At 50.3% G+C, this 23529-nt stretch overlaps 1 protein-coding gene across 4 annotated transcripts; it reads left to right on the forward strand.

The window, feature by feature from the left end:
- The first annotated feature begins 1387 nt into the window (after positions 1–1387).
- On the forward strand, positions 1388–23191 carry FHIP2B (FHF complex subunit HOOK interacting protein 2B). 4 transcript variants are annotated; one of them, XM_060178798.1, is made up of 18 exons: positions 1389–1989; positions 8138–8337; positions 14324–14496; positions 16397–16501; positions 16594–16716; positions 16843–17043; positions 17153–17349; positions 17835–17943; positions 18089–18165; positions 18733–18922; positions 19785–19930; positions 20039–20164; positions 20321–20411; positions 20587–20730; positions 20816–20935; positions 21051–21191; positions 21346–21446; positions 21627–23191. In XM_060178798.1, the coding sequence occupies exons 3-18, from the start codon at positions 14374–14376 to the stop codon at positions 21763–21765; spliced, it is 2133 nt and encodes a 710-aa protein (XP_060034781.1). In that variant the 5' UTR covers positions 1389–1989; positions 8138–8337; positions 14324–14373; the 3' UTR covers positions 21766–23191. The 4 variants fall into 4 exon arrangements, with proteins under 4 accessions (XP_060034782.1, XP_060034781.1, XP_060034779.1 ...); XM_060178796.1 differs by having other exon boundaries at positions 8259–8337; XM_060178799.1 differs by lacking the exon at positions 16843–17043 and having other exon boundaries at positions 1388–1989; positions 8259–8337.
- Positions 23192–23529: the final 338 nt, after the last annotated feature.

The following is a 23529-nucleotide window of genomic DNA, read 5'->3' on the forward strand; positions in this document are numbered from 1 at the left end:
AACAAAACGATTTAACCTACCTAGTCCCCGTCTTTCTCCTGGGAGGAAGTAAACCTAGAGAAGAATGCTGAATTAGATTCAGGCCTCCACTTATCTAGTTTGTCTCAAATAAAACAAACAAAAACACAAATTTTGGGACCAAGAAGTGGTGCACACATGCTATAATGCACAAGGAATCATGTTCAAGGCCCCATTCCCCACTTGCTGGGGGGGGGGTGGTTTCAGAAGTAATTTCCCATTTCTCTCTGTCCTTATTAAAAAAAAGACTACTAGGAGAGATGGAATTGTTGTGCAGGCATCAAGCCCCAGAGATAATACTGGTGGCTATATAAAAAGAAGAGAGAGAGAGGTAGAGAGAAGAAAGTCAGTCTTTGTTCTTTTGCTTTGTTCTAAAGGGGTCCTCACATAGGAGCCCTATTGCAGATTGAACTGTTTGAAAACAACTAATTTCCCTCCAAGCAGCTATTAGAGAACTGAGATCCACAAGCTAGCTTCACCTGGGCTCTGATGTGGCTGGACCCCCACCCAAGGTTCAGGCCCCTGACCTCAGTCTACCCCCAGTCTAGGCGTCAGGCTCCACTCTACCTGGCTCATAGCCCACTATGGGCAAGCTGTCATCTCCTGAGCCTCAGCACCCTTCCCCCCCTCCCCCGCGCCCTCTCCCCCAGAACAAGACCCTAGAGACAGAGGAGCAAGTATAGTTAAGCCCAGTTCTTCTTCTAGCGTTTGCTCTTCTTCCGTAGCCAGTCAACAGCGTCAGGTTGAGCCTGATGTAAAGTTTAGAGACCTCCTTTGAATCTGGAGAGGTGGCAGTCATTGACTATGTGGGTCATAGTCTGTCTGTAGCCGCAGGGGCAATTCGGGTCATCTCTGGCTCCCCAGCGATGGAACATAGCGGCGCACCGGCCATGGCCTGTGATAGCGATTGAGGAGGGCCCAATCATAACGTGCTAGGTCAAAGCCCGGTTGACGCTTGCAGGGGTCTGTGATGAGGTGTTAAGCCCAGTGGCCAACCAGAGCAACAGGTTCTACTGTTCGGTGACAGAAGCCACGCCCCCTCCTTCCATGGCCCCTAATCACCCTCTCACCACATAATGGCAGTGGGCAGCAAAGACATTGCCATCAGCCCCGCAGGCAGGAAGAACCCCCCTTCCATTGGAGGCAAAAAAAGAGTTCTAAACACTCATTCTCCGCTGCTGGAAAGCCCTCTCCCTAAGGCTTCACTTTGGACATTCCAGAGTCGCCCCCCCCCCCCCGGGTTCTGCCAGGATGTGACCCCCAACACCCCACCCAAGGGAGTCCCACCTTCCCTCTTTCCTCAGACCAATAGGCCTTCTTCCTTGGGACTCTGAACCAGCGCTCTAGCCACTGGAAGTAAGAAGCAGCAAGTGACATTAATTTTCAAATAATTTCAATATTTTCCTTTATTTAACCCCGTAGACCCAACCCATTGCTATGTGAGCATGTAACCAAACACAGAACTTTCTTACTGAGCTGTTCCTTCTTTTTGCAGGAATTCGGAAGCCGGGAGCGTTCTACACTGAGATCGGTCCAGTTCTCAATAAGCACACATGGTCAGCGGCCACCGAGTGGACAGGAGGCCCCAGCTGGGGACTTGCAGCACCCGCAAAACTCACTGCTCCAGGGATAACCCGCCGGGCCTACTAGCTGCCATCTGGTTCCCGGCCGCGGTCCCTCTGCGGTCCTGCCTGCAGCTCCGGGGTTCCCTCCTCGCAGGGCGCACCCCCTCCGCCTTGTCAACCTAGTGGCTCCGTGGCGGGCGTGAGCCCCCGGCCCCGCCGGGGCGGGCCAGGCCGGGCCCCGCCTCTCTCGCCGCGCCTTGGGGCCGCCTCCTGAGCCCGGACTCCGCCGCCGCCGCCGCCACCGCTGCCGCCCGAGAGCCGGGCCGCGCCGGGCCGGGCCGGGCCGGGCCGCGCCGCCACCATGCTGAGCCGGCTCGGGGCGCTGCTGCAGGAGGCCGTGGGGGCGGTGAGGCCGGGGGCCGGGGCGGGCCGCCGGGTGGGCGCGTCGGGCCTAGGCCGGAAGGGCGGTGCACGGCCGGGGGAGGAGCCGGCGGGCGAGCAGGCGGGAGGGCTGCGAGGGCCTCCTCTGCTGGTACCCCCGCCGGGGCCGCTGTGCCTCTTCCTAGCTCCCTCTGCCCGCTGGGGCGTAGCGCACTCCCGCTCCCCGGGCTTCTTTCCTGACCGCGCGCCCCTAGATCCTCCCGAGACCGAACCAGCCCCTGACCCTTCTCCAGAACTGCTTCCTGGTTCTTGATCCCACTTCCTAATCTCTCCTCGATCCCAAACTTCTGTGCCACGGGCCTGTTGTGTCACCCCACTTCCCCTCCCCCAGTCTCTCTTACTCCTTCCCCATGCTCCTCCTTTGCTGGTCACCTGGGCTATAGCAGATGCCTCCTCCTAGGGTTAAAGCCCCACACAGCTCCCAGACCTCTGACTTGGGAACTGCAGGATCTCAGGATCTGACTGGCCACGTGCCAGACTAGAGGGGTGGGCTCCCCACTACCCCCACCCCAAGACACAGCCTTCCTTCCGCAGTCAAGGCTCTGGCTGTTAACTGACACCACACCAGCCCCATTGATCTTGAGACAAGAGAGGCCAGCCGAGGTGTGGAGAGTATCCTGCCTTTTCAGAATACACCATTTGGGCTTTTCTTGGCTGTTTTCTGTTGTGGTGGAAGGGTGTTCAGAAGTGGCTCACCCAGCAAGAGAAGGTGATGTTTAGATAGGGTAGGCGGGTGCCCTCTGTTTCAGTGACCCTGCCCAAACTGTTTGTAGACTTAACTATTCTCTTGTCTCCCAGTGTAAGACCTTCCCCGCAGTTGATCAGTTTAGTCTATCTACTTTCCTCTAGGCGAAGCAACGGGGTTCCACTCCCTCTCTACCTCAACATGCCCCCCAAATCTGAGCTTTCTGTGATATAGAACAGTCTCAACCTTAAGCAACCTTCTGAAACTAAACTCAGCTTCTTCTCCCTCTGCCCCTTCTCCACCCCCACCTCCCCAGCCCTGCCCTTCCCAGACACCCAGGAACTAGGGCCTCCCACCTCCAGATGGGTGCTAAAATGAGCTTTCCTTCCTCGCCTCCCTGTGTCCCTCTCCCCCCCATCTGAGAATGTGATCCAATCCAACAAATAGCTCTCACATGGTGTGGGCAACTCCAGACAAAGGGGGTAGACACGACAGAATTCATCAGCCCCAAGAAGGGAGCTTTTAATCTTTCCAATACGACCATGTTTGCTGTGCTGACTGAAGGAGACTGGCGACCTCTAGGCCCCTCTAGTTTGGTTGACCCACTGTGATTATTGGGAGAGATGGGAACCCTTCTTTACCCCCACCACCTCCACACCTTGGTTGAAGGTCCTTCATTGGGCTGGGCCAACAGGTTAAGACCCCCAACAAGTTGCTTGCCTCCCTTTTATGGAAGATGAGTGCACTTTCCTGCCCTTTTCTAACAAAATAAGATAACAATCCTTAAGGTTCTTAAAAATAGTTTTAAATAGGAGCCAAGTGGAACCACATCCAGTAGAGCACGCACATCACCATGTGCAAGTCCCAGCCTCTGCTCCCCACCTTTTGGAGGAAAACTTCCCTAGTGGTGAAGCAGCCCTGCAGGTGTCTCTCTTTCTCTATCCTTTTCTGTCTCCATTCCCTCCCAATTTCTTTCAGTCCTGTAAATAAAAGAAAGGAACAAAAGAGGAAAAAATAGTTGCTGATGGATTTCTTGTTGCAGGCACTGAGCCCCAGAGAAAACCCTGGTGGCAATAAAAAGTACTTTTTAAAATATTTATTTATTTTCCCTGTTGTTGCCCTTTTTGTATTATTGTTGTTGTTATTGATGTCATCATTGTTGGATAGGACAGAGAGAAATGGAGAGAGGAGGGGAAGACAGAGAGGGGTAGAGAAAGATAGACACCTGCAGACCTGCTTCACCGCCTGTGAAGCAACTTCCCTGCAGGTGGGGAGTCGGGAGCTTGAACTGGGATCTTTATGCTGGTCCTTGTGCTTTGACCCACATGCGCTTAACCCACTGGGCTACCGCCCAACTCCCTAAAAAATACTTTTTTAAAAAAAAAAGTTATTTATTTACTTATTATCTTTTGTTGCCCTTGTTTTATTGTTGTAGTTATTGATGTCGTCGTTGTTGGATAGGACAGAGAGAAATGGAGAGAGGAGGGGAAGACAGAGAGGGGGAGAGAAAGACAGACACCTACAGACCTGCTTCACCTCTTGTGAAGCGACTCCCCTGCAGGTGGGGAGACGGGGGCTTGAACCGGGATCCTTACGCCGGTCCTTGCACTTTGCATCACTCTAAAAAAATACTTTTAAGTAAATCATTTAGAATAAGGTCTTGGGTGTGGAGTTATGGTAGCTAAGAATCAATTCAGGTGCATGTTATTCTTTTCTAATGGTCCATTTTGGCTGATGTTTTTCCTGATCTCCTGTTCTTACTGAACTGTTCTTTCTTTGTTTAAACTCAGCTCAAGGATTTTAGAACAGTACTGCTAGCTTTTGAGGCTTGAGATCTCACAGAAGGTGAGAGACTGATAGTGTTGAGGGTCAGAGGCCTCTGTACAAGACAAGAACCTATGGAAAGAATAGCTTTTATACATTGTTTCTGTATTTATTTTGGATGGAGATAGAGAGGGAAACAAATACCTGCAGCATTGCTTCCCCCTTGCAGGTGGGGACCGAGGCCTTGAATCCAGGTTCTTGTACACTGTAATGTGTGCATTCTACCAGACGTGCAACTGCCCAGCCCTGGAAAGGACATCTTAAAAGAACTGCCTTAGGGGGCCAGGCAGTGGTGCACCTGATTAAATGCACACATTACATTGTGCAAGGACCTGGTTCAAGTCCCTGGTTCCCCCCCCATCCATGCAGGAAGAAGGCTTCATGAGTGGTGAATAAAGCTGTTTTCCCTCCCCTCTCAATTAATGTCTCTATCCAATAATAAACAAATAATAAGATTTAAAAAAAGAGTTGGCTGAGAGTTTAGTGACTATTAATGAGTAGTCTCTGTGCAGAGTCAGAGAGAGAAAACATTGGCCCTCTGGGAGCTCATTGTCTAGAAATGACAGCAGTAGCATCCCATAGAATGTAACATGATAGCCTTGCTGCATGTGGATGGTGGGTTTGGAATACCTGCAATGCAACCCCCCCTCCTGACTTCCCCAGGAGGCTGTACCCCCACAGCTAATTGTGAAAGAAGCCAGGATCTCCTGGCAAGTCAGGGCAGAGGAAGTGTTTCCAAGCCCCTGCCCCAGTGTTAGCTCTTCCTCCCTCTGTGAGAAGGCCTTCTAAGCCTTCCTGCCTTTGTCTCCTCCACCTAACTGCCAGACAACTCTCCCTAAAGCCCTGCTTGGCAGATGCCATTTACCTGTTCCACTGCCTGCAAAACAAATATCCCAGCTCCTTGGCTTGTTGTCCATGGTCCCACGCACTCGTCAACCTGTCATCTCCCAGACATGCTCTGCAGAGTGACTCCTTCAGGAAATGTTGTCCCTCATCATCATCACCATCACGGCTGACTGTTGAAATCTGACCTGGTTTTTCAAGTTTTAGTTCTGGTGTGTTCTCAGAGAAGCTGTCTCTGTCTCAGCCTGTTAGAATGATCCCTCATTTCCTAGAGTCTCTTCCCATCTCTCCTGCATTCCCACACTCCTCCTTGGAGTGAGTTCTCCAGCACAGTTGTATAGTCTCTATGGTACATTTCTTGAAGACTAGATCTCAGTGGTCCCTGTCTTGCCTGCAGCACCTTGCACAGTGGTGAAAAGCTGCTTTCTGGGGGTGGTTTGAAGACTCAATCCAGTGGAGTGGTAGAGAACATGAGGGTAGAGAAAGATGTAGGGAGGAATTCATGGAACTAGTGTTCTTAGCTGGGCCTCTCTGGAGACTGCAAGGATCTAAGAAGTAGGGAGACACAGGGCCTCCCTGGCAGAGGTGTAGCCTGAGCAAAGACCTAGAGGGAGGTGTGAGCACCTACATGTGGAGATTATTTGTTTTATTTAGTTATTTCTGCCACTAGGGTTATCATGGGGGCTCAGTGCCTGCATAATAAATCCACTGGTGGCCCTTCTTCTTCTTCTTCTTCTTCTTCTCCTTCTCCTTCTCCTTCTCCTTCTCCTTCTCCTTCTCCTTCTCCTTCTCCTTCTCCTTCTCCTTCTCCTCCTTCTCCTTCTCCTTCTCCTTCTTCTTCTTCTTCTTCTTCTTCTTCTTCTTCTTCTTCTTCTTCTTCTTCTTCTTCCTCTTCTTCTTCTTCTCCTCCTCCTCCTCCTCCTCCTCCTCCTCCTCCTCCTCCTTTTTAAAATAAAGAAATAGAGAAACTGGGAGGGGTGGCAGAGAGAAATAGAGACACCAGCAGCACTGCTTTGCCACTTGTGAAACTTGTGTGGGCTGGGGGCTTGAACCCAAGACCTCATACAAGGTAACATGTGGTACATCACTGCCTGGCCCTGGGTAAAGAGTATTAAGAGTAAGGCTGGGGAGACAGCATAATGGTTCTGCAAAAGACTCTCAGTCCTGAGGCTCCAAAGCCCCAGGATCAATCCCCATCACCACCATAAGCCAGAGCTGAGCAGTGCTCTGGTTGCTCTCTGTGTGTATCTTTCTCTGTGTCTCTGTCATTAAAAATAAATAAATAAAAGAGTACTAGAGTATTTGTCTCTGCATTTTTTTTCTCCTGCAGATACTTTCTCAGCAAGGAAAGAGAAAAAAATGCCCTTTTTTGGAGAAGCTTTCAGGGGAAAGTGGCTGTTATCAGTTTAAGGCCAGTTGCAGCCAGGGTGTGGAGATGGAAAGAGCCCTTGTGGAAAAGGGGGAGGTTTGCTGATAGTAGAATCAGCTGTAGGAGTCCAAGCAGGCATGGACAGGAGCAGAGGTAGCTGAGGTGGAGTCAGACTCAGTGCTCTGACAAGTAGCCCTTCCTAGTGTTATGCTGTTACCACTCTAGCTGGATTGTGCCTCTTATGACCTTAATGCAGATTTGCAGACTCTAAGGCTGAGAAAGCGTTTTTGCTTAGTGATTTTGATCCTCTGCACGTTTTGGATTTATGTTGGGGGTGTACTCCCCTGTGCACATCTCTAGCAGAACCAGGTCATAATTGGTTTTTCTTCCCTTTCTTTTCCTTTCCTTTTATTTTAGAGTATTGGCTCAACTCTGGCTTGTGATGGGGATTAAATTTGAGACCTTGGAGCCTTGGGCATAAAAGTATTTTTTAAAATATATTTTCTTTATTTATTAATTATAGGGATAGGAGGAGAGAGAGAAATAACCAGACATCACTCTGGTACATGTGCTGCCGGTGATTGAACTCAGGACCTTATGCTTGAGAGTCCAACACTTTATCCACTTAGCCACTTCACGGACCACATAAAAGTCTTTTCGTATAATCATTATGCTGCATATACTGCGTTGAAATGGTCATCTGTTGGACTGGTCACTTGGATGGTACACTGCTTTGCCACAAGTGTGACGCAGGTTTGAAGCCCAGTTCCTAAGGCAATGAAGGCAGCTTCAGGGCTGTGATCCTTTTTGCTTGTTTTTTTTTTTTTTTTGATAGAGACAGAAAAATTGAGAGGAGATATGTGGTCCAGGAGGTGGTCCAGTAAATAATGGCATTGGACTCTCAAGCATGAGGTCCTGAGTCTATCCCCAGCAGTACATGTACCAGAGCGATGTCTGATTCTTTCTTTCTCTCCTATTGTTTATCATAAGTAAATAAATTAAAACAATTTTTTTTAATTGAGAGGAGAGGGAGAGAGACATCTATAGTACTGTTTTACCACTTGTGAAGCTTTCCCCCTCAGATGAGGTCCTTGTGCATGATGATGGATGCACTCAACTAGGTGCACCACTGCCTGGCCCCTGAACTGTGGTATATCTGTCTATCTCGCTCTGCCTTCTCTGTCTTTATCTAAGAAATGGAACAAGCAAATGAATAAACCTTCTGTTTCCCCTATCAACAATCTCAATTCCTTCAGGACAGGGGCTATGGAATCATGAAAACACAGAATTTCCAAAAAGAAGAGGTATCTGGCTGGAGGTGTCAAATCACTGGCAAGAAATAGAGACACAGCTCTTTCCCTGAAAACATATGTTGTTTTCTTTGAAAACCAGGATTGGTTTGGAGTGCCAGCTCCAGAGCCCAGCACTGGTGGACACTGAGGGCGTGGAGGGCTGTCTGGAGCCCAGGATACCTGTGGCTGCCACCTAGATTGTGTCTCTGTTCTCCCTGCAGCGGGAACCCAGTATTGACCTGCTGGAGGCCTTCGTGGAGCACTGGAAGGGCATCACAAACTACTACATCGAAAGCACAGGTGAGTGCCTGGAGGGGTGCAAAGGGGGATGTGGGTCGTCACCACATGGCTCAGAGACACTGGTGTCCTAGGGGAGGTGACTTCTGCTGCCTAGGAGCTCACAGGTGTGTTTGTGTGTGTGTGTAGGGGGTCACCTTTTGTGGGGCTCACTGGCTTGACTACAAGGAATAGGTTGAGCCCTGCTTGCCCCCAGCTTCCTCCTGGGTGGAGTACCCAGGCCCCAAGTACCCATGCAGATCGGCCAGAGTCCTCTTTTCCCTGAGCCAACCTAAGGTGCACTTCACTTTTAAGGATCCAGGTAGGAGGAGAGAAAGCAAGGCATGTAATGGGCCAGGTCCTCCTCTTCAAGCTGGCTGAGAGGCAAAGTGTCTGGTCCTCAGGGCCTATGAGGCACTGACTGAGGGGGTAGGTCTGATTGGCTGACTGCTTTGTGGTGGCATTGCTAGTGTTGGTGGATACATGCTGTTGCCTGGTAACTGGCCTGCATCCCTGGCTCCCCATCTCCCTGAGTTCAAACAGAGGTTTCTGTTTTGTTATTTGTTTGCTTTCTCTTTTATTTAGTTTTTTTAAATTTTCTTTTTAAAATTATTCTCAGTTTTTTGGTCATCACAAGGACTTTACCACTCCAGAATGACATTTGGAGGTAGAGAGAGATCAAGAGGCAGATAGATTGAAAGATATCACAGCACCAAAACTTCCTTTGGTGAAATGGGGGTGTATAGCACTTGGGTCCTGCACATGGCAAAACAGCACACTATCCAAGAGAGCTATTTTGGCAGCCATTTATTGGGGTGTGTGTGTGTGAGAGAGAGAGAGGGAGAAATAGAGAGAGCCAGATCATAATTCTCTGGTGAATGTGATACCAGGGCTTGAACTCAGGACCTGGTGCTTGAAAGTTCAGTGCTCCAACCACTACGCCACCTCCCAGCCACTTTAGTTTTTATTATGTTCATTATTAGTGATTTGACATTGGTTTACAGAATTATATGACATCAGTGGCATAGTTTCACTCTCGTGTGTGTCTCTCCACACCCACCACTAAAGTTCCTCTATCTTCCCCACCTCCCTTCCCTCCCATGGTTTTCACAGTCTAAGAGATAATTTGGTTACTTTTTTTTTTAATATTTATTTTATTTATTTATTCCCTTTTGTTGCCCTTGTTGTTTTATTATTGTAGTTATTATTGTTGTCGTTGTTGGATAGGACAGAGAGAAATGGAGAGAGGAGGGGAAGACAGAGAGGAGGAGAGAAAGATAGACACCTGCAGACCTGCTTCACCGCCTGTGAAGCGACTCCCCTGAAGGTGGGGAGCCGGGGTTCGAACCGGGATCCTTATGCCGGTCCTTGTGCTTTGTGCCACCTGCGCTTAACCTGCTGTGCTACAGCCCGACTCCCAATTTGGTTACTTTTTAAAAAAATGTATTTGATTTAGTTATCTGCCTTCCACTTAGCAGTAATTTTCACTTCTTTATTTATTTCACTTAAGAATGATCACCTCCATTTCCATTAATTTTGTCCTGAAGGAAATTATGTCATCTTTGTTAATTGCAGAGTAGTATTCCACTGACTAGATGTCCCACAACCTCTTTATCCAGCTGTCTGTCAACAGGCATTTAAGTTGTTTCTAGGTTTTGGCTATTATGGATAGCACAGCTGTGGACAGAAGCAATACTATGAACTTTCAAATTACTGATTTTGTGTCAGAAGGAGGTGCTAAGTTTAGGGGATATAGCATAGTGGTTATGCTAAAAGCCTTTCATACCTGAGACTCTGAAGTCCCATCTTCAATCACTAGTACCATTATAAACCGAGGTTGAGCAGCACTCTGATAAAAAAATAAATAAATAAAAATAATTTTTAAGAAGAATGTGATTCCAGTCTGCACCTTTTCTAAAGATCTGCTTCCCAGCCTTAGAAGTTAAAACTCTGGGAGTCGGGCAGTAGCACAGTGGGGTTAAGTGCAGGTGGCACAAAGCACGAGGACTGGCATCAGGATTCCGGTTTGAGCCCCTGGCTCCCCACCTGCAGGGGAGTCGATTCACAAGCGGTAAAGCAGGTCTGTAGGTGTCTACCTTTCTCTCCCCCTCTCTGTCTTCCCTCCCTCTCCATTAATCTCTGTCCTATCCAACAATGATGACATCAATAATAACTATAATAATAAAACAACAAGGGCAACAAAAGGGAATAAATAAATAAACATTTTTTAAAAATTTAAAAAAAGAAGTTAAAACACCAAAAGTTCAAAAGCAGCTTTTAGATTTTTAAAAAATATTTATTTATTTTTATTCCTTTTTGTTGCCCTTGTTGCTTTATTGTTATAGTTATTGATGTTGTTGTTATTGAATAGGACAGAGAGAAATGGAGAGAGATGGGGAAGACAGAGAGGGGGAGAGAAAGATAGACACCTGCAGACCTGCTTCACCACTTGTGAAGGGACTCCCCTGCAGGTGGGGAGCCGGGGGCTCAAACCTGGATCCTTACACCAGTCCTTGTGCTTTGCGCCACCTGCGCTTAACCCGCTGCGCTACAGCCCGACTCCCCAAAAGCAGCTTTTGATCACTCTGGGGGAATCCTATAAGTGTCTGTTAGACCCATATCTGGATTGTGGCATTACTGACATGTAGACAGGGTTATTCTTTGTTGTGGGGGGCTATCCTGTGCCCTGTTGTGCTCTAGCAGCACCTCTGGACTCTCTCCATTAGAATACCAGACTATGCCAAATGTCCCTGGGTGGGCAACATCATCCCCAGTTAAGAGCAAGTGCTTTAGACATGAAAGCTCTCTTACTTTTGAGCTGGGAGGGATATAAACCATTAGATTAGCTTCAGGTGTTTAGCATATTGCTTTAATGTTATGAAATGATTACCACAGTAAATCTAGCAAACATCCAGTGCTATACATAGCCACAATTTTGTCTGCTTGTGATATAGACTTAAAATTTTTTTTATTTATTCCCTTTTGTTGCACTTGTTGTTGTAATTATTATTGTTGTTGTTGTTGATGTCATCATTGTTGGATAGGACAGAGAGAAATGGAGAGAGGAGGGGAAGACAGGGGTGGTGGGGAGGGGAGAGAAAGATAGACACCTGCAGACCTGCTTCACCACTTGTGAAGTGACTCCCCTGCAGGTGAGGAGCCAGGGGCTCAAACTGGGATCCTTATGCCAGTCCTTGCGCTTTGACCCACGTGCACTTAACCCGCTGCACTACCGCCCGACTCCCTGAAGACTTTTTTTTTAATGTGGTTTATTTATGGAAAGATGTATTTGGGGGCCAGGTGGTGGTGTACCTGGTTGAGTGCATGTGTTACAATGCACAAGGACCCAGGTTCAAGCCTCTGGTCCCCACCTGCAGGGGGAAAGCTTTGCAAGTGGTGAAGCGGGGCTGCAGGTGTCTCTCTTTCTCTCTCTTTATGCCCCCCTCAATTTCTGGTTATCTCTATCTAATAAATCAAGATAATAAAAAATTTTTAATAAAAAAGAAAGATATATTTGTTTATGAGATAGGGAAGGAAGGGGGAAGAACACCAGACCATTACTGTAGCATAAGCAATGCCAGTGACCAAACCCAGAACCTCATGTTTTCAAGTCCAATATTTTTTTTATCCACTCCATCAATTTCTTGGGCCACATGATCAGAATTTTTCAGATTTTTTCTCAGAGCAAGGAAATAGCCCAGCTAGTAGAGTATGTGTTGTACCATTTGTAAGGTCCTGGGTTTGAGCCTCAGCACCACATGGTAGCACCATGAGTGATACTGGGGAAGCTCCATGAATAGCAGAGTGTGCTATGGTTATGGTGTCTGTTTTCTCTTTTCCCCTCTTTACTTCTCCTCTCTCTCTCTCTCTCTCTTTAAATTATATTTTAATATTTATTCCCTTTTGTTGCCCTTGTTGTTATATTATTGTAGTTAGTATTGTTGTTGTTATTGATGCCGTCGTTGTTGGATAGGACAGAGAGAAATGGAGAGAGGAGGGGAAGACAGAGAGGGGGAGAGAAAGATAGACACCTGCAGACCTGCTTCACCTGTGTTGCAACTCCCCTGTAGGTGGGGAGCCGGGGGCTCCAACCAGGATCCTTACACTGGTCCTTGCACTTTGCACCACATGCGCTTAACCCGCTGCGCTACTGCCCAACTCCCCTCTTTTTTTTTTTTAAAGAACTTTTTTGTTTTTTAATTATCTTTATTTGGGAGTCCGGTGGTAGTGCAGTGGGCTAAATGCATGTGGCGCGAAGCCCAAGGACCAGTATAAGGATCCTAGTTCAAGTTCCCGGCTCCCCACCTGCAGGGGAGTCACTTCACAGGCGGTGAAACAGGTTTGCAGGTGTCTTTCTCTCCCACTCTCTGTCTTCCCCTCCTCTCTCCATTTCTCTCTGTCCTATCTAACAACGACGGCATCAATAACAGCAACAATAATAACTACAACAATAATAAAAAACAAAGGCAACAAAAGTAAAATAAATATAATAAAAAAATTTAATAAAAGTTCTCTTTATTTATTAGAGACAGACAGAAATTGAGAGGGAAGGGGGTGATAGAGAAGGAGAGAGATAGAGAGATAGCTACAACCCTGCTTCACCACTCACAAAGCTTTCCCACTGCAGGTGGGGACCGGGGGCTTGAACCCAGGTCCTTGCACATTGTAACATGTGTGCTCAACCAGGTGCACCACCACCTGCCCCTCTCCCTCCCCTCCTCTTCCTCTTCTTTTACTTTTTTTTCTCCTCCTCCTCCTCCTCCTCCTTCTTCTCTCTCTCTTTCTTTCTCCCATTCTATCTCTCAAGAAAATAAGAAATAGAAAATTTGGCTAGAGCAGCTGCTCAGCAGTATTGCACATACATGAGGCCTGGATTACTTCCTGATACATTAAAAAACAAGCAATAAAAGATTTATTCTCTAAATAACTTCCAAATACACAGTCCAGTATTATCACCTGTGACCATAGTCACCGAGCTGTACATTTTACCCATAGGACTTACTTTATGGTTATAAGGCTATACATTATATTTCTTTCTTTAACTTACCAGAGCACTGCTCAGTTCTGGCTTAAGGTGGTGAGAAGGGTTGAACCTAGGACCTGGGAGCCTCAGGCATGAGTCCTGTTGCATAGCCATTATGCTCTCTCTCTATTCCTTGTTTGTTCATTTTAGATTAAAGATCTGTTGACAGGGAGCCCCAATTACCAAAAAAGTAAGAGGACAACCAGGACTGAGTCTGCCACACTTGGGGGCTTCCCCTGGGTGAAATCTGGTAATTTCCAGAATGGCCTCTGGACCTGATAGGCAGGAGTGGGTGGTAGAAACTGCCTTGCTCTGGAGCTTATGCTACCCAGGAAAGCTAGGGGGTGCTCCAGGGCCACTCCTCAAGCAGTCATCAAAATGTTCCTCAGCAGAAGCTCGCTCTCTGCCCTTGAGACTGGGACCAAGCAGCTCACTGGCAGTTTCTCTGCCTGCTAGGACCTTGGCGTGGTGGCATCTGTCTGAGTCAGAGTACTGGTTGTCTACAGTTTTGTTTTGTTTTTTCCTGCTATGTAAAAAAAAAAAAATTGCCTTCTGTGAATATGAGAGGGATATAACAGGCCTTAGGAGGTTTTCTGCCAGGGAGCTGGCAGAAGGCAGCTTCTAAAGTCAACCACAGAGCCCCCCCTGCCCATGGTCCTCACACAGACTGGGAGCTGGCCTGAAGTCTGTCTATGGGCTCCAGGTCTGGGGTAAGAAGTCCACCTCTCCTTTCCCATAAACACCTGGGCCTGAGCACCCTCCACCAGAGGTCTGTATGCTAGGCTTCATCCAGAAGGGCTTTGTGTTTCCACAGGTAGCTGCATCAACTGGAAGTTTTGATTTCCTCCACTCTTTGTCTGAAGCCAACAGTTAACCTGGCCTCCCTCCAGGTTGCCCTCTATCCCCCTAGCCATCCCCAGGCCTGACTCCATAAGCCAAAGTGCCCTCTTTCACCCTCACACTATTCTTTTCCTGACTTCTGAGCAGATGAGAACACTCCGGCCAAGAAAACAGACATCCCCTGGCGGCTGAAGCAGATGCTGGACATCCTGGTATATGAGGAGAGGCAGCAGACAGCAGCCAATGAGGCAGGGCCCTGCCTGGAGTACCTGCTGCAACACAAGATCCTTGAGACACTGTGCACATTGGGCAAGGCTGAGGTGGGCAGAAGCTGGCACCTCTGAAACCTTCAGTGCCAACCAGGGACCCTGGGTCCTGTACCCCTCCAGCCCTGATGCTGGGGCAGGGATGCCTTGCTGTCTCACTCAGAACATCCCACCCCCACCCCCTGCCTCCCTGGAGCCTGGCCCTTGATTACTTGTCTTATGTGTGGGAAATGTTCCTTTGAGCAGACATGGCCTGTGGTCTGCCATGGACCAGGCCAAGCTGTGTTCTAGGTGCTGAGGAACCTGTGGAGATGAAGACAAACAGAAAATGTGATGTGGAGAGAGTAGGGCTGGGTAGAGTATATTCAGTATTAACATAGTAGTGGGAAAAGAGAAAGCAGCATAGGAGGAGGGTGAAAGGAGAGAGAGATTTATTTTTTTCAGTGAGATTTATTTATATGAGAAAGGAAGAATGGAGAGACACAAAGAGAAACAGCATCACTCCAGCACATGCAGTGCTGGGGATTGAGCCCCAGACCTCATGTCCAATACTTAATCTACTGTGCCATCTTCTGGAACACTTTTTAAAAAATATTTTATTGTACATTTATTTTGCATAGAGATAGAGTGAAATTGAGCAGGGTGGAGAAGGGTGGGGGGAGACTGACCTGCAGCACTGCTTCATTGCTTATGAAGCTTCCCCCCTGTAGGTGGTAAGCAGGGGCTTGAACCTGGGCCCTTGTGCACTGCACTATAATGTGTATGCTCAACCAAGTGTGCCAACATCTACCCACCCCCATTTTTTAAATATTTCATTTAAAAATTTTCTTTATTGGGGGATTAATGGTTTACAATCAACAGTAAAATACAATAGTTTGTATACACACAACATTTCCACATAACAATACAACCCCCGTTAGGTTATTTCATTATTTTTTCTCTCTTTTGTTGCCCTTGTTTTTTATTGTTGTAATTATTACTATTGTTGTTATAATCATTGTTGGATAGGACAGAGAGAAATGGAGAGAGGAGGGGAAGACGGGGAGAGAAAAATAGACACCTGCAGATCTGCTTCACCACCTGTGAAGCGACTCCTCTGCAGGTGGGGAGCCAGGGGCTCGAACTGGGATCCTTACGCCGGTCCTTGTGCTTTGCGCCACATGTGCTTAACCCACTGCGCTACCGCCCAACACCCAGGATATTTCATTTTTTTAATGAGAGACTCAGAAAGAGAGAGAGAGACCAGAGCACCATTCATTCAGCTCTGATATATGGTGGTGCTGGAGACTGAACCTGGGACCTCAGAGCCTCAGGCATGAGAGCTTCTTGCAGAACCATTATGCTGACTCCCCAGCTCCTCCTCCTCTTATTTTAATTTTTTAAAGATTCATTTACTTATTTTTAATTTTTTAAACTTATTTATTTATTGAATACAGACAGCCAGAAATTGAGAGGGAAGGGGGTGGTAGAGAAGAGAGAGAGAGAAAGACACCTGCCTCACTGCTTCACCACTCAAAAACTTTCCCCCTGCAGGTGGGGACTAGGGTCTTGAACCCAGGTCCTTGCACATTGCAACATGTGCACTCAACCAGGTGCACCACCACCCAGCCCTAAGATTCATTTACTTAGGAGAGAGAGAAAACCAGAATATCACTCTGGCACCCACAACACCTGGGATTGAACTTGGGACCTCATGGTTGGGTATCCAGTGGTTAATCCACTGCACCATCTGCTGGATCCATTGTTATTATTATTTAAAGATTAATTGATTAATTATGAGAGAAGAGGAGGAGTGAGAGAGTGGGAGACTTGGTTTCAAACTCTTAAGCAAAAGAGACATTCAGAAGAGATGTCCTCTACTGAAGGAGGAAGTGTAGCCACTTCCGTCACTTTATGAACAGCCTTCCAGGTGAGGGGGGTGCTGCTCCTCTTGATGCATCCTTCCTCCCCCCAGTACCCCCCAGGCATGCGGCAGCAGGTGTTCCAGTTCTTCAGCAAGGTACTGGCCCAAGTGCAGCACCCACTTCTGCACTACCTCAACGTCCACAGGCCTGTGCAGGTGAGGGGGGCCAGGAAGCTGAGGGATGACTAGAGTGAGCCCCCTTTCTTTCTCACTACCCCCACTCTCTTCTGTTTCTCTTTCCCTTCCAGAAACTTCTCCGACTTGGTGGGACAGTTCCTGGATCCCTCACAGAAAAAGAAGAGGTGCAATTCACCACTGTCCTCTGCTCTAAGATCCAGCAGGACCCGGATCTGCTTGCTTACATCCTGGAAGTGAGTCCTCTGGGCATGGGGGGCATGGGAGGTATGGGAGGCCATCTCCCAGTGGAGGCCCGAAGGACACCCAGCACTTCCTGCCTTCCTATCAGGAGGCACGGTCTCACCTAGCCCTCTTTGCAGGGTAAAAAGATGGTCGGGAAGAAGAAGGCGTCCAGAGAACCTAGTACCCTACCAAGAGAGGCAGCTGGGACCAAGGACCACAGCCCCAACTGTGATCCCCGTGGGGCCTGGTCCCCCACCAGCCCTCTGCCCATAGAGCCAGAAGGAGGAATGGGGGAGAGCAACCTGATCACCTTCCTCATCGGGCTGTGCAAGAGCAAGGTGCTGGCTGCCAGGACAAGCGGGCTGGTGCAGGGAGGCAGCCTGCTGAAGGGGGCTTGGGAGTTCAGAGGCAAGCCCCTCAAGTTGTGCTCCTACCCTCTCCCCCCAGAAAGGCCGGGTAGCCCTGAAGGCCCAGGAGAACCTGCTGGTCCTGGTGAGTGTGGCTTCCCCGGCAGCCGCCACCTATCTGGTGCAGAGCAGCCCTTGCTGCCCTGCCATCGTCAGGCACCTCTGCCAGCTGTACCAGGCCATGCCTGCCTACCTGGACCCTGCTGACATCGCCACATTAGAAGGTATCAGCTGGAGGTAGGTGTTTGGTTGGCCAGGGAAGGCGGGGTACTTTGCCTATCTTCCCGGGGAGCTGGCTCCCGTTTTCTTTCTTCTCTCTCTTTTTTCTTTCTTTCTTTCTTTCTTTCTTTCTCTTTCTTTCTCTCTCTTTCTTTCTTCCTTCCTTCCTTCCTTCCTTCCTTCCTTCCTTCCTTCCTTTGTTTCTTTTTTTCACCAGAGCACTGTTCAGCTCTGGCTTATGGTGGTGTGGGGGATTGAACCTGGGACTTTGGAGCCTCAGACATGAGAGTCTGTTTGCATAACCATTACACTATCTACCCTCAGCCCATGGCTCCCATTTTCTAAGTGACGTGGCCATCTCCTCTGTGAGGTTGCAGCCCATTCCCAGTGGCCCTCTGACGTGCCAAGGGGACTCATCTAGTATCCCCTTGGCACACTAGAGGTTCAAGGTGAGGGAGGAAAAGCACCACTGCTGGAACCTGTCCGCCTTGTTTGCCCTGCAGGTTACCCAATGCCCCATCCGATGAGGCAGCCTTCCCTGGCCGGGAGGCCTTGGCTGCCTTCCTGGGCTGGTTTGATTACTGTGACCACCTCATCATGGAGGCGCACACAGTGAGTAGGGCCTCCCAACCTCATGCTGTTCCCATGGGATTTCTCAGGAGCCAGGCAGGGCCCTATGCCTGTTGGAATAGACACTGTACAGTGGAAATGTGTCCATGAAGCAAACCATATTTAAGACATGCTCTTTGGGGCCTAGGTAGTTGCGGACGCCTTGGCCAAGGCTGTAGCTGAGAGGTTGTTGATGGAGATTCTTCAGCCTCAGCTCCTGCATGTGTAAGTGTGTGTCCCCTTCCTTTGGGGGTGACCATAGTCTGGGTCCCCTCCCCCCAATGACACCAACACCCGCTACCCAATACCAGAGACCTTGGCCAGAGTCACATTAGCCTTTGGGCTCCATCAGTTAATGTTTCCAGGCCACCCAACCTCCTGGGCTTGCAAAAGCCTCCTCCCCTCAAACTCAAGGACCGCAGGAGGGATGGGGACTAAGCCACAAGATATTAGACCTGTGGGACCTGAGAGAGAGCTCACCAGGTTGGGCGTATTCTTTGCCATGTGTGCGACCCAGGTACCATGGGGTCTTCTCCTTTCTCTCTTTTCTGTCTGAATGAAAAATGGCCTAGAGCAGTGATATCAGGCATGTGCAAGGCTCCCTGATTCCACAAAAAAAAAACTAGTAAATGCTACTCCAGTATGGCAGGAGACCAAAGAGGGCTCTGCACCTCCATCCCATTCACTCCTTCCCTGTTCCGTCTCTGCAGGAGTGGTATTGTCAGCTCACTGTGCCCTGGCACACCACCTGGCTCTGCCCACATAGGCTGGCTCAGTGCTCTCTCCTTGCAGGTCCGAGCAGGGCATCCTGACCTCCACCAGCCTGCTCACCGCTATGCTGCGCCGGCTGCGCTCCCCTGCACTGCTGCGCGAGACTGTGGCCTTTCTCCTGGGCACCGAGCCTCCTACCACCACCCCCGAGGACAGGCCCCCCACTCTGTGTGCCCACCTCATCAGACACTGTGACCACCTGTCCGATGAGGTGAGAGGGGCGCCTCCTTTCTCCTGGAATCTTGAGGAGCCCCAGAAGGGGACTCCTGAGGCCTGTTCCTTTTTTATTTGCTTTCCAGAAGATTCCACCTTTGAGAAACAGACCCCCTACCCACCCCATCAAAAAAAAAAGTGTCATAGTGATTAGTAGTCAGATTGTTTATGTCACACAGCAGCTTTCCAGGGGCACATACTTGTGGTGCTACTGTTTGTTGTGTAGACTGACTGTACACAACAGTCTTCCCGCCCCCTCCACCCCAGTTGTAGTTTCATTTTCTGTGGTTTCAATTACCCACACAATCAGGGTTCAAAAATATTCTGTACAGTAAGATATTTTGAGGGAGTGAGAGTGAAAGACCACATTCCTCATCACTTTTACTGCAGCATGTTGTTGTAACTTCACTTTCATTAGTAGTTGTCATCTTGCTGTGCCAACTTTCAGAGTGAAACTTTGTCACCAGTATGTGTGTGGTTGAAGAAAAAAGGCGCAGGGATATCTGTGGCTGCAGGCATCCACTGAGCAGGAGATGGGAGGTGGTCTTGGCATGTGTCCTCAGAGAGGAGGGGGCAACTTACTTATCTGAGACCACCACAGTGTGACAGGGATATACATCTCTATTTTCAGATGTGGAAACAGGCACAGAGAAGTTAGGCATGGGATATAGTACAGCGAAGTAGTAACAGAACCAGGACTGGCCAGACTCCTGATTCCCAGGCCAACACCCATGCAGTCCCCCCCATTTCTCTACCTTCCAAACTTGTTTCTCCCTACCCTGGGCAAGCTGAAATCTGGGGGAGCTATTCCAAAGTGCTCAGGTAGGAAAGGGCATCCTGCTGACAGCATTTTGCCCCAGATCAGCATTGCCACACTGCGGCTATTTGAAGAGCTGCTGCAGAAGCCCCATGAGCAGATCATCCACAGCCTGGTCCTGTGCAACCTGGAGGGCCGCCCCTATGTGGCCCGAGGCTCTGCAGAGCCTGAGAGTTACGAGGATACCCTGTAAGTAAACCCCGATGTCTCTGAGGGCCGGTGGGGGGGAGCGGTGGTGTCTGACCACTCAGCTCCTACTCTACTTACTGGTGCCACACCCATCTGTCTGGGCCACAGAGACCTGGAGGAAGACCCCTACTTCACTGACGGCTTCGACACCAGCTTTCAGCCTGCTGCAAAGCCTCCCCCAGCCCCCGCTACCAACTCGGATGGCAAAACAGCAGTGACAGAGATTGTCAACAGGTAGAAGCAGGTTGGGAGGTCAGGACCACCTGGGCTTGGCTTCATTGCCAGCTGTCACCCTGAGAGGGTGCAGCCCTGGAGGGACATGCCCTCAGGACAAGAGGTGGAGCTGGGTGGCCCAGCTTGGGCCCTCCACACCTTGGCTCCCTCTGGCAGTTTCCTTTGCCTGGTTCCTGAGGAGGCCAAGACCTCAGCATTCCTGGAGGAGACGGGATATGACACCTATGTCCATGATGCTTATGGACTGGTGAGTGCTGGCTATTTGCTCCCTCAAAGCCTGTGGTTGGTCAGCTTCAAGTTCTTCTTCTATGAGCTAAAGGGGCTCCTACCTCTAGAAGCCTCCAGGGCTGTCCTTTCATTGCAGGATCTTGCTATCTGCTCTATCTGCTGATGCCACCTTCTCACCCCTCCTCCTGTCTCAGTTCCAGGAGTGTAGCTCCCGAGTGTCCCCCTGGGGCTGGCCCATGGGCCTCACGCCCCTGGACTCCCATGAGCCTGAACGACCTTTCTTTGAGGGTCCCTTCCTACAAATGCTGTTTGACAGAATGTCTCGGATTTTGGAACAGGTAGCCAGCAGGGCTGGGCCCAAGTGATGGGGGAGGTGCGGAGGAAGACTCCAGGGCCCAACCAAGGCCCCCATCCCTTCCTCAGCTTTTTAAGAGCCCCTGCCCCCTACCTTCCTGGGTAGGAAGCCCCATCTCGCCTCTGCTCCACACGCCCCAACATGCTCTGGCCCTCAGCCCCAGGGAATCCATGACACATACATATCACGTGAGTCCCCCACCCCCGCACACGTTCACACTGGCCAGGCGCCTCACTGGGGGAGTGTAGAAAAATGCTCACTACCCCCTGCCAGCCCTTGATTTGTCCACCGTGTTCCCTCCAGCCATATAGCCTGAACCTGCAAGTGACCTCAGTCCTGTCCCGACTTGCCCTCTTCCCTCACCCCCACATCCACGAGTACCTCCTGGATCCCTATATCAGCCTGGCCCCCGGCTGCAGGAGCCTGTTCTCTGTGCTGGTCAGGGTGAGGATACCCGGGCCCAAAAGAGGGGCGGGGAGGAGGGGGGAAGGACACTGCAGGAGGGGTAGCCTCACCATGGCACAGCAAAGCCAGAGGGTCCTTTGGAGGTGCCCACTGGTCCCCTCAGTCCTCTCAGGCTCCTTTGCACCCCCTCTAGGTGATTGGGGACTTGATGCAGAGAATTCAGAGGGTCCCTCAGTTCCCAGGCAAACTGCTCCTGGTGCGCAAGCAGCTGATGGGTCAGGTCCCTGGGGAGCAGTAAGTGTGGCTGAAAGTGGATGGTGGGGGGGGGGGGTGGGGGGGTGATTGGGAAGTGGGCACTTCAGGGTGGGAAACAGGAGAGCCTAGTGTTTCATTCAGAACTGTCTACTGCTGTGGTGTGAGGCCAGGCATACTCCTGCCTCCTCCCAACCACAATTCTCCTGCCATCTCCCTCAGGTTGGACCACCAGACCCTCCTCCAGGGTGTGGTGGTGCTTGAGGAGTTCTGCAAGGAGCTGGCTGCCATTGCCTTTGTCAAGTTCCCACCACACGGTCTTCACCTGAGCCTCCCTCTGTCCCCAGAAGGGCACGTCTGAGCCAGGAGCATGATGGGAGGGGAGGCTCCTCCAGCCTCCTCCTCCTGCCTGGCACTGCCACCACCTCTCTCCTCCCAGAGCAGGGCTTGGCTCTATCTCAACATCCCAGGGACTGTGGCTGGGTGCTAGAGAATGGACTCCAAGGTGGCTATGGCAAGAAGTGGGAGAGATGGCCTTCCAGGAGCAGAGTGACCTCGGGGCCCTGGGGGAAGCTGGTTAAGGGCCAGCTGAGTGTTTGAACCCAACCCGTGTGTTCTGTGCCTGACACCTTTCTCCGCTGCCATCTGTGGCTGGGGCCAACACCTGTAACTACATTGCCAGGGTTCCAAGGGGAATGCACCAAGTCTTCCACACTGGTCCGTGTGCCAGAGAGACAATGGCCCAGAGCTTTGTGTCTGTCACATGAGGTACAATAGATGCTGCTGTGACTTAATGTTTTTTTCCCTCTTTACTTCTTGGCCTAGTCCATGGGGAAGGGGCTATAGCAAGAGAAGCCCCCTCTTCCTGCTCAGCCCTCCCAGAGACTATTGCAAAATTTTCAGCTGCCTCCTGGCAAAGGCCCAGAGCCTGCTCCGCGCCCAAGTGGGGGCAGCTGCTAATGAGAACCTTGATGCAACGGCTTCCAGGGCGGGAGAGGGCCTGGGGAGCCAGGGTGGGCAGTGCCAGGCTCTGGCTCCAGCTGGTTTTTTACTGGCGCCTTCTGAACTCGTCTCGGCAAGTCCACAACACCTGGGCAGAGGGTCTCGGTGGCTAGGGGAGGCCCAGCCTCACACTCAGCCTCCTGCCCAGCCCCATGTTTCTGGTGGGATACGCCTCCAGGGAGCAAAGGGTATGCCAAGGCCAGGATGCCCACCTGACCACAGGCCCCCAGGCCCAGCAGGGAAAGGCCAGGCCCCAGGCCCGCCAGTGGTGGTGGTATTCTCCCTGTGTGCCCTCCATGGCTTGGGCTGCCACCCTGCCCAGCCTGAATCTGTCTCGACCTGCAGGAACACACAGGCGGCGCCAGGCATTACCTCACAGTGGGACTGCAGTGGCTGGCTTTGCTCCTGGGCAAGGAGGAGCAGGCCAGAGCCCCCTTGCGCTTCCTTTTCCTGCCCATACCGCTTCTAGATGCTGGCCGCCTTGCAGATTGCCAAGAGGTGACATGAAAGAGGAGGAAACTCAGTGACCTCTACCTATCCCACATTCCTCTGGGCTGGGGAGGACTTAAAACTGCTGTGCTGGGAGATGCAGCCTTGCATGTGTGTGCATGTGAGTGCACACACACTGGGTGCTGGTAGGGGGCTGGGGAGCTGAGCAAAGCAGGTCGGCTGGGTCTGAACTTCCTTTCAGAAGACATCTGAGGGTCCAGGGCTCCTAGATGCCACATTCTGGCATCCACACACTGTCCACCTGGACCCCACAGCAATAAATGGCTGCAGACACAGCTGCTGTCTCTTCTTGTGTCCTTCTACTCAAAGCCCCGCTGCTAATTTGGGCCCATCTTCCTCCCCAAGGAAGAAACACTCCCTTCCCAATGCTGGAGCAAAGTAAGCAGTGGGAGGGAGGGAATGGAGGCGGCTCTGGCAGCACACATCTGATGTTATTCAGTGCCTGTCAGCCTCTCTCCTGGCCAGGCAGCACTATTTCTGCTCAGACTCCCTCCACTCAGAAACCAGTGAGCCTCTGACATGGAGAGAGAAGGGCCATCTGTTAGCATCTGTCCATGAATCCTGTTTGTTTTTTTTTTTTTTAATCTTTATTTATTGGATAGAAACAGCCAGA

This window comes from Erinaceus europaeus, chromosome 19 (assembly GCF_950295315.1).
Source record: "Erinaceus europaeus chromosome 19, mEriEur2.1, whole genome shotgun sequence".
NCBI lineage: Eukaryota > Metazoa > Chordata > Mammalia > Eulipotyphla > Erinaceidae > Erinaceus > Erinaceus europaeus.

What these genes read in the sequence shown, in the direction of transcription:
- FHIP2B (XM_060178796.1), top strand. Translation starts at nt 1,945, where the DNA reads ATGCTGAGCCGGCTCGGGGCGCTGCTGCAGGAGGCCGTGGGGGCG. An exon ending in TGCAGGAGGCCGTGGGGGCG is followed by an intron (nt 1,990 to 8,258) that starts GTGAGGCCGGGG and finishes TTCTCCCTGCAG; the next exon opens with CGGGAACCCAGTATTGACCT. An exon ending in TCCATGATGCTTATGGACTG is followed by an intron (nt 20,412 to 20,586) that starts GTGAGTGCTGGC and finishes CTCCTGTCTCAG; the next exon opens with TTCCAGGAGTGTAGCTCCCG.